A 10,334-nucleotide genomic window follows, 5' to 3' on the forward strand; every position below is an offset into this window, starting at 1 on the left:
ATCGGGGGCGATTCAATCTCCTTGATATGAACGGAAAGTTAACGCCGTCGATCCACACTTTGGCCAGCCCTCGCGTGGATGCATGTCGGGGAGTCACTGCACGGTAGTCGGCAGGAGGACGAATCAATATAGCAACCTCGTCGGTCTGGTACGCGGGCTCCGATAAGGTCTCCAACCTCAACCAGATCGCCCCTGCGGTAGAACTACCGGTGAATGGCAGTTTGCATTCTAGTGTTGATTCGTTGATAACAACAGCCGGAATGCGACGTGTTCCACCCATATTGCAAGCCAACAGATCGATCCAATCATCGAAATGCTGTCCCAGTAAGGTGACGACGACCGACCGCGGGGTCGACTCGATCACTCGTGGCCAGGAGGATTCGAGTACGGGCATGGGTGGGAGCTCTGGTGGGAAATGTATATCGAAGAGCCGCGGAGGGAACAACCCTGAGAAGCCATACATCACAAGGGGAATCCATCCTCGCTAGGTGATACCACATTTCTGTATTGGTATGACAACCATTATCAGTGTGCATTTCGGAAGGGATTCAAAATTGAGAAAACCTTCTATTCAACTTAGTCAACTCACGAACTACATACGCCCCCTATAGGATTCCCAAAGATCCGCATTAGCGTGAATATGGATATGGTCAGTTTTCCGAACCTACGAGTGGTATGTCATCATGGGAGTGAATTGACTGATTAAACTCCTTAGACAAAATGTGTGATTTAAAATCAGATAAACACTAATGCCTTTACTTGTGTGTTTCTCTATGATAGAGTAAAACAACTCCCTCTACCTCTCCTACTCTTCTTACCACAGCCTTCTTTCCAGGCCTCATAGGCTTTTGAAAGTGTCACCAAAATCGCCAGTAATAACCTCAGCATCCCAAAGCCACTATAGAGGAGTATAGCAGAAGCATTACTGAAAGTAAACTATCATCACCATACTAGTGTGACGAGTGGGTTACTAATGACTAGGACCTTGTTCTCCTCTACTCATGACCCTCCACAATCGTTCCTATTGCACAATATCCTACAAGCTGTGCTAAAGTCTATGCTAGCTACTATGCTATGCTAATATAATGATGCAAGTGATGATGAGGTGTTCAATGTAGTGTATGTGATAATGTTGTTTTCGGCGTATCAACTCCCACTCGTATTAATAATATGTCTATATCTTCAGGGTTGATGTTGAGTCTAGATCTACCACACTAGAAATCCTCATATCCTACCCTTCGTCAAAATTCTGAAGGTAATCGGCTCAAGCGCATTTTACTGCGGCCTTACACACTGTAGTCTTTAGATGTGTCGTCATCACTAAAATTGAATTCCATGCAAAAGCGTTGATAATTTTCCGAACTTTAGACTAGCCCATTCCGTAACTTACAAATAGCATACAGACTTTAACTGTCCATCATCATGCGCCGTTTTCTCTCCGAATACAGCGTAAGATTATTCTCGCTCGCCCCAAAAATGGTATGTTAATGTGGAGGTGAGTCTAATGAAGTGGGTGGTATAATAATTAAGGATGGGTTAAGAGATACGATAATGTGAATATTTCACGCACGATTATATTGAGCTTACATAGAAGCGTTCATTACGTAGTGTAATATACAAGTAATACAAATTTTACCCATGGTCTTCACATGGCCTCAGTAGTTGCTGAGCTTATCAACACTGTGAAGGTTCATGACGGTCTTCCACACTGAGTATACAAATGCTACTACAGTCTATCCTGTCAGTACTCCCGGGGCTTTCCGGTTGTATTACTGGTTAAAACTGTTGCACTCGTGACTCGTATAATAACTCCTCAGAAACGCTCCATCGCGCTCCAAGGCGCTGTTGTCATCCACAGTGTCGTCGTGATACATTTCCCCTCCCATGCGAGCCTTCATTCTACTCCTGACGTTGCTGCTCTCCACAGCCCTTCAAACCACCAACAAGAAGGTGTCTGTCAAAGAAGTCGTAAGTGACCGCTCATTCCCTTTCCCTGCAGTTTCCCCCCCAGGTCTTCGACAGTGCTGTAGCCGACATGCTATGGCTCGGTATTGACAATAAGGTTGTCCTAGTGAGAACTACTCGTGGGAGAATCTACAGGTTCGCTCACCTGCCGCTGGCAATATCATGCCCTGCATTGTCAGATCGATCAACGGTGGTGACGTTTGGGATGAAATCACCAACGCTCTTGTGAGCAGTGGCTCAGCTACGTAAGCCTCTAGTTTGCATCCTATTACAGTATGGGAAAATATGTACATGGTCAACTCATGGGGATAAAAGTTAGAAATTCTCATTGGTTTCTGCACGTTCAAGTCGTATGTAAAGTTCTTTTATGAGCGAGAGAACTCCTGATTGCAAACATATTATACAGCACTACTTCATTGTCAATGTATTCACCCTCAGGACCTACGCTGATTACAGCTCGTCTGGCAGTCGTGATTTCTACCTCATTTCGATGGTTGCTAACGACAATGACAAGAACATGGTCGTAGCAGTGTCCAATCACCGAGTACGCTCGTATCTTAGCATGAACAACCTACTACTCCTCCTCCCCCTAGGTTCACTTCATCAGTGATGATGCTGGCCAGCGCTGGCGTGTTGTGAAGTACAAAGGAATACATTCCTACGTTTTCCATCCGACGCGCTCACAGTAAGTAAAAATGCAAATCATAGACAGTGTTGGAGTAGGAATATATGTTCGCTCTCCTCAGCTGAGCTCGGGAGTTTCCTATACAGTGTTGGAGTAGGAATACATGCTCGTTTTCCTCAGCTGAGCTCAGAAGAGTTTCCTATACAGTGTTGGAGTAGGAATACATGTTCGCTTTCCTCAGCTGAGCTCAGAAGAGTTTCCTATACAGTGTTGGAGTAGGAATACATGTTCGCTTTCCTCACCTGAGCTCAGGAGTTTTCTAGTAATTATAACAGTTTATATACGAATTCGGGTAGGAGTGTACACAAACCAACAAGAAATGTCCCAAATATCCTCACACTTTTCACATTGTCACCATCACATGTGGTTGACCATGTGCATATTTCACCACTGATGATTGACCTTTCAGATGGGCCCTCATGTCGACATGGACCGAGGCGTGCGAGTCTAGAGGCATGCGTAACGACGCTGATGTCGACCCCTGCCATCACTCACTGTTCCTAACACAAGTACAGTCTTGGAATATATGTTCGCTTTCCTCACCTAAGCTGACGAGTTTTCTCGCTAATCATAAGAGTTTAGATGCGAATTAGGGTAGAAGTGTACAGAAACTAACGCGAATTTCTCCGGAATTTTCATAGTGTCACCGACACATGTAGTTTCCCCCCACTGCGCCCGAATACATATCATAAATCAGGAGTCTGTGAAGTTGGTTTCTCCATTAGGACGGAGGCCGGACCTTCCTATTGGTGCAGTCCTATGTTGTCCAGTTCGACTGGGGTGACAAGGCTTTCTCTCAAGAGGATCGTATTTATCTCACTCACTTCAGGTGAATACCAAAATTTCTCCATTTTGTACAGTGCGAGCCAAACAGTTATGCATATCTAGATTTAGAGAGTATGGTTGTAGACTACGGAACGCTTCTAAAACGTTGGTGTCAATCGATTCACATTGTTATCATGTTGATATTACTCAAAGTTGACTTTCGAACTTCCTGAAAATTCAAGGTGTTGAATATATTACTTTACATGACGGTTTGGTTCACACTGTAAGTAATAGATTCTCTCCCAGGTTCAAATCAGGAGATCAGCCGAAACTGACCCTTTGGTCCGCCGGTGTTGATTTCGCCTACAGCGACGACATGGGTAAGTCATTTGAAGAGGTTCGGTGTTGGAGTAGGAATATATGTTCCCTCCCCTCCTTAGCAGTTATGGAAGTGCTCGGGTAGAAATATACAGAAACCAGCGAGAATTCCCCATAATTTTTCATCCTGTCACCTTCTGACATTTGAGAGTATTTTCCAACACTGAACAGCATTGATCCTTCGATCAGGTCATACCTTCTACCAGGCCGTCTCACAAGGCAATAAATTCCTCATCAGTAATGGCTTCATTTTCGTGGCAAAATTAGTGGATAAAAGTAATACTACTACTGCTACTACTATTGCTGCTACTACGACTATTCATACCATCTTTCGTTCAGATTCCCAGAGTGTCAAGTTGATGGTGTCAGCTGACGGTGGTGAGCACTTCACTGCAGCTAGACTGCCTGTAAAACTAGAAGAGAAAAGCTACACTATACTCGACACCAGTGAAGGTAGTTTTACCAGTGCCGTACGAGGCATACCCTTTATAGGTGCTGTAATGCTCCATGTGAATCATGACTCCCCTGGCAGTGGTGGAGTCGGCAATGTCTATGTCAGTGACAAGGACGGGGTCCGATACAGTCTCAGCTTACCAAACAATGTAGGCATCTTATTACACAACAGTTATGCATATATGAAATTTCTTCCATTTGAGAGTATGGTTAAACACTAGGCTTGATATCAGCCTTACTCACAATCTGCAGGTGAGCTTGGTTTGATCGTTGTGGCCTATTTAGGGGTCTCGACCCTTTTTCTGAACTCCACTTGAACTGAATTGCTCCTGGTAGTCATAACAGTGCGAACCAAACAGTTATGCATATCTAGATTTAGAGAGTATGGTTGTAGACTACGTAACGCTTCTAAAACGTTGGTGTCAATCGATTCACATTGTTATCATGTTGATATTACTCAAAGTTGACTCTCGAACTCACAAAAATTGAAGGCGTTTAAAATATTACTCCATTGTAAGAGTGAACAACAGTGTAGGAATATTCACGTCGGAATGAATCTCCGATGATACTGTAGTTGGTGCATTTCACTACTGCAAGGTCCGAGGAAGCAATGGTGACTGTGAATTCGACAAAGTACTTTCCCTTGAAGGAGTGTACATGGCCAACTTCATGGACACTGATCTCGACAATGACGGTTACGATGAGGAAATCTCCGTTGAGGGCGTGAGTAGTTGGAGTTAGCAGCTTCACCAGTCTGCTCACTTTGAATCTCAGGAAACTGAGGACGCCAGTTTTGGTATGGGTCGTCAGCATGGCCGTGGGAAGGCGGGAAAGGACGAAAGCATGATTCGTAACAGTCTAGGGAGTCATCCAATAATAGAGTTTCACCCTAGTGATATGAAAAACACTTGTGAAAAACATATTTCACATCTACTACAGGCTGCGAATATCGCGTTTTTCACCGAGTTTTACGCCACTTCACGTAAAACGGGTGAAACTTCAATGTTCCAGGGGGAACTCATTTTGAATTTTCCGCGTATGGCTAGGAACACATTCTGCGAACAGTTTGCAATGTAAATGTCATCATCACATTAGGAAAATTTTTCCCATTATTGTCAAACCCTTGCGGAGATTATCTTCCCAAGTTTCATTAGTCCCTGTAACATCGTGGTGTAGGGTATTCCGATAGGCACGGTTATATCTTTCGACAAGGGTAGTGTGTGGTCGTATCTAATACCACCTAGAGTGGATTCTAGAGGAAAGGCGATCGAGTGCCCAAGAGATAGGTGAGGAGGCCGCTAGACTTGCCCGGTCCGACTCTATCGCAGGTGCTTTCTCCACTTGCATGGTATCACTAACTTCCATAACTATGCTCCGTTCTACTCCTTGGAGACTGCTGTTGGCCTTATTATGGGCACAGGTGAGTATTTAGTATCTTGGTATTTGTTAACAGTGTAGGAGAATATGGTTAGCTACGTGAGTCGGCGACAATGCGAAAATTCTGAGGAAATTTCCGGAAATTCTCGATGGTTTCTGTACCCGATTCGCATGAAAAATAAACATTTTTGCCAACAGCCTGTAGGTCGATCTTTTTAGCGATGTGTTATATCAGTGCAGTACTCCTGCTTTGATTGATAACCTTATCGAGACTTGAATACCGTGTGGAAAAATGCACATAGTCGATCACATGAGTTGGTGACAATTTGAAAATTCTGAGGAAATTTTTGGAGATTTTCATTGATTCCTATACATTTCTAGCCGCATTCGTATATGAACTTGAATTGTTAGTGAGGAAACTCCCAAGCTCAGCTGAGGAAAGGGAATGTATATTCCTACTCCAACACTGTATAGGAAACTCCTGAGCTCAACTGAGGAAAGGGAACATATATTCTTACTCCAACACTGTATAGGAAACTCCTGAGCTCAGCTGAGGAAAGCGAACATATATTCCTACTCCAACACTGTATAGGAAACTCCTGAGCTCAGCTGAGGAAAGCGAACATATATTCCTACTCCAACACTGTATAGGAAACTCCTGAGCTCAACTGAGGAAAGGGAACATATATTCCTACTCCAACACTGTATAGGAAACTCCTGAGCTCAGCTGAGGAAAGCGAACATATATTCCTACTCCAACACTGTATAGGAAACTCCTGAGCTCAACTGAGGAAAGGGAACATATATTCCTACTCCAACACTGTATAGGAAACTCCTGAGCTCAGCTGAGGAAAGCGAACATATATTCCTACTCCAACACTGTATAGGAAACTCCTGAGCTCAGCTGAGGAAAGCGAACATATATTCCTACTCCAACACTGTATAGGAAACTCCTGAGCTCAGCTGAGGAAAGCGAACATATATTCCTACTCCAACACTGTATAGGAAACTCCTGAGCTCAGCTGAGGAAAGGGAACATATATTCCTACTCCAACACTGGTAGTATATGTAGTTGAGTTGTTGCAGGCAACGTTGGTCCCTATCTGCGCTTTGAAAATGACGAGGTTAACACCTATCTTTCTCGTGATGGTGGCCTTACTTGGATCGAAGCGCACAAAGGTGTGTCGAAGGGGAAGACCATGTATGGGCAATAGTGTGGGAAAATATGCACATGGTCAATGCATGTATCGGTGAAAATATGTAAATTTTGAAAAAAAATTGGGAAAATTTCGCTGGTTACTTGAACACCTGTACGCTCATTCATGAATGACCTCCTGAGCTCCGATGAGCCGAGACGAACAAAATTTGTGGTGGATAGCAGCATCGCTGCTGAGTAGGTGCCTACATATACGAGTTTGGCGACCACGGAGGTCTGGTCGTGATGGCTGATGACATTCACAAGACTCGCCAAGTGGTGTTCTCTTGGAATGAAGGCCACAGCTGGTAGTTTCGTGATCCCCTAGCAACAAGATCAGTAGCATCCAGGTACGACTTTGATGTGTCCGAGCACGCTATGGCCGTTGACAACATCGTCACTGAGCCGACTTCGACTTCCACGAAGTTCTTGATGCATGGCACACGGAGTGATGCTGGTAGGAGGTCGCATTGGAGGGTGAGGGAGCAACAGTTGTATGTTCGTAGTCGCGTTTTGTCATGTTCCTGTGGAAAAACATGCACATGGTCGGCTGCATGTGTCTGTGAGGGATTAAGAGAAATTCTTATTGATTTTTGTACGCTTCTACCCGATTTCGAGTGTAAGCGCTTGGATTCAGCTGAGGAAGCAAACATATATCCTAACACTGATGTAGTACGTATAAGACCACCACCATCGCACAGTGTAGAGAGTGCGTGGGCTGGTCTGCAACTGTCGAGTATGTCAACACAGTGACAATGAGGTTGGGTATTGATCGTACAGAACACGAGGCATCTCTCAGCTGTTGTCGTAGATGCGATCGTGAATATTATGATAGTCTTGGAAATACGCACTGCATGAATGGTCATTGTCTTAGCATTCATATCGCATAAGTAGGAGGTCAAAACAAGTGTCTTGTCTTGGACTGAGTAGACTAAGTTGCATTACTGAGCTTTCCCAAGGTGGACCCCAGTTTATGCAGGTGTTCTCTACCACATCGATTTCGATACATTGGGCCAACCTCCATGCCAGGGCGCGTGGGCGGCGGACTCAGCCGGCAGTGACTATGAGACGTGGATACCGAGTGATGGGAGGTGCTTCAGCTTGCCAACCTCGTTGGTTGTGGTATAAGCTTAGTCAGGACTACTGGCGATGCTTGTCTGCTGGGCAGGGTCATCAGCTATGTCAGACGGAAGAAGGACTCTGAGTGCTTCAATGGTGAGGGGTCTCGTTGTGTCGTACAGACCGCCGATGATAGAACCATGTGCTGTACTGTGGGAAATGTGCATAGTGATGGGGAAACTCCATCGCATTAGTAGAGATATTTCGAAGGCTTGCAGGTGAGAAATTTGAGAGGCCTGTAATACGCCATAACTGTCCCTGTACGAAAGAGGACTTTGACTGTGAGCTCGGCTTTGCCCGCAAGATCGGCAGCGTCGACTGCAAGCCTGTGGACGTTGATGCGGTAAGCTCAGGTGGCTGAGGCCTTGTACCCCACCATTGGGCAGGTGCTTACCCCTGCTGAAATGCAGTGTACTTCCTCTGGCATGTTCTTTGCTGATGCTTACAGAAAAGTTGTCGGGGATACGTGTGAAGGAGGATGGCGTCCTCAAAAGGAGCGAGTTCCCTGTCCTAGCCACAGTCCATTCTCCAGGGGTGACACTTCTATTCCGGCTACCAGCGTGTCACCATTTCTCAGGCGCCGTAGCAACCCTGATGATTATCGGATTTCTGGTAGCTCTCATGTTTGGTGGAACTTATGTGTCGGGATCAGAGAGGTGGAAGAATACTATCGGCAACTATGGCTTCGAGACGCTAGAGTAGGGAGCCAGTGGTCGTAGAGATTCACTCCGTCGTCGCAGATACGTGAAGTACTCGACGATTGGTCGCAGTGCTAGGCTTGCTGTTAGTGCCACTGACGATATGAACCCTGACGAGTGAGTGATGAAGCAGGAGTGGCTCGAATGTGGCCTCCTATAGCTTCGACGACGCCCCGCAACTTGAGCATTACTCATCTAACGTGGGCAAGCACAAGAAGTTCGACGAGACTGGGGAAGAGCTCAGGGTGGGTCCATTGGTCAGCACTATATCGGAAGGATGTGTCCTGCTTGCAGAGCATAGAGTCTCCTAGGAGCAGTGAGAGCTCAGGAGAAGGCGGGGGCGGTGTACCCGACTTGCTCGGCATTGACGATGAAGATGAAGATTCGACCGACTCGACGGCTCAAGTGGGTGATCATTCTGTCGGGGCCGTCTTCAAGTGTCTCCTTTCATTCACTAGGTTCGGATGCGGTCTGGTGGTCTCGCCTCGGCTACCGGGGTTGTCCCCAGGCTGCAGCCTCCTCCTACTGGTCCCGCCAGTAGACACACCAACGCCGAGCATGGTGATGATGGGCCGCTACTGTAGAGAACTTTTAGATTGCGTATGCAACGAACGCAGTATGCGACGCTGAGCCATCAAAGTATCATGTTACTGTGATTATACACTCAGAGATGCCGATGATGTTATGTACATGCAACAGATTCGATGCTTCTCGTAGTAAGATATTGATTGAGTTGTTACAGTGTAGGACCATGCCGCTACACTAACAAAGTAGGAAACCCTCACACAGCTCCTGTCACTCCCGGCAGAAGCGAATGGATTCAAAACTCAACGGAATACAGATAGCGGTATCGGGATTTAATGTGAAGAGTATCACTCGCATGGGTTCAGTGCATCCAAAAACCATACTGTTGGCAGATCATTGTTTGAGGAAACGAAGCGAAGAGGTGATTCTCTGATTGTGAACACATGTACAGCACATTGCAATCACTTGACACAGAGAATGGAAGGACTGATCTGCTGTGGGTATATCAATGAAAGATTTTCGTCTCCCACCAAGAGGTCTTCTCTCTATGCAGTGTTGTCATTCGACGTAACACAAACCATACCAATCGAGGGAACCCAAAAGCACACATGAAATCAAACAGTGTTATACACTTGGTCGTCTGAGCAATAATGCTGTTGGCAGTGGCGGTGTACTTGTCACAGCCGACTGCTCTGCGATAGGCTCCTAGGCTTAATCCACTGTCCGTCGTGCATAAGCACCTACCAATACAGAGAGGGCCGTAGAGAGCAGTCAATGGCCTCACGTGATCATCGACGTGCTCCACATAGTGTGTATTATGCTTCACATCGATCCACAGTTGGGGATAGCTGAAACGACGCCACGACGAGTGCAATGAGAACAGATCACTAGCGCGACCGACTTGTCCAAATTCAAAGAGTCAACATTAGTGCACATCCACTCATGCGTCATAGTGGACCACCGAAGGAGATGGACACCGTTTCTTCTACCACATATGTACCTACATCGCGAGCCTCTTGAGCATGACATTGGGACTTACGCTGTTGACTCACTTTGATAGATGAGGCTGCACCACATAGTCGAGGCCAGCAGAGATGTGTGATAGAGGAACTCCGTGATCAGCTAGTTTTTGGGGATGCTCCCATGAGCAACCGTAGTTGGGAGCGTGCTGAAC

At 46.0% G+C, this 10,334-nt stretch overlaps 1 protein-coding gene across 1 annotated transcript; it reads left to right on the plus strand.

The window, feature by feature from the left end:
- Positions 1–1,884: 1,884 nt before the first annotated feature.
- Pmar_PMAR013635 (membrane glycoprotein yil173w precursor, putative) lies at positions 1,885–9,219 on the plus strand (the record flags this gene model as incomplete). Its single annotated transcript, XM_002781898.1, has 27 exons — positions 1,885–1,968; positions 2,012–2,100; positions 2,145–2,210; positions 2,404–2,509; positions 2,559–2,650; positions 3,060–3,159; positions 3,376–3,479; positions 3,722–3,795; positions 3,983–4,069; positions 4,133–4,246; positions 4,286–4,395; positions 4,844–4,969; positions 5,021–5,096; positions 5,436–5,532; positions 5,575–5,666; positions 6,710–6,802; positions 7,021–7,126; positions 7,169–7,275; positions 7,798–7,909; positions 7,957–8,033; positions 8,156–8,280; positions 8,348–8,471; positions 8,515–8,635; positions 8,678–8,752; positions 8,796–8,880; positions 8,930–9,040; positions 9,094–9,219. The coding sequence occupies 27 exons, from the start codon at positions 1,885–1,887 to the stop codon at positions 9,217–9,219; spliced, it is 2,679 nt and encodes an 892-aa protein (XP_002781944.1).
- Positions 9,220–10,334: the final 1,115 nt, after the last annotated feature.

Source organism: Perkinsus marinus, assembly GCF_000006405.1.
Source record: "Perkinsus marinus ATCC 50983 genomic scaffold scf_1104296941026, whole genome shotgun sequence".
Classification (NCBI taxonomy): domain Eukaryota; phylum Perkinsozoa; order Perkinsida; family Perkinsidae; genus Perkinsus; species Perkinsus marinus.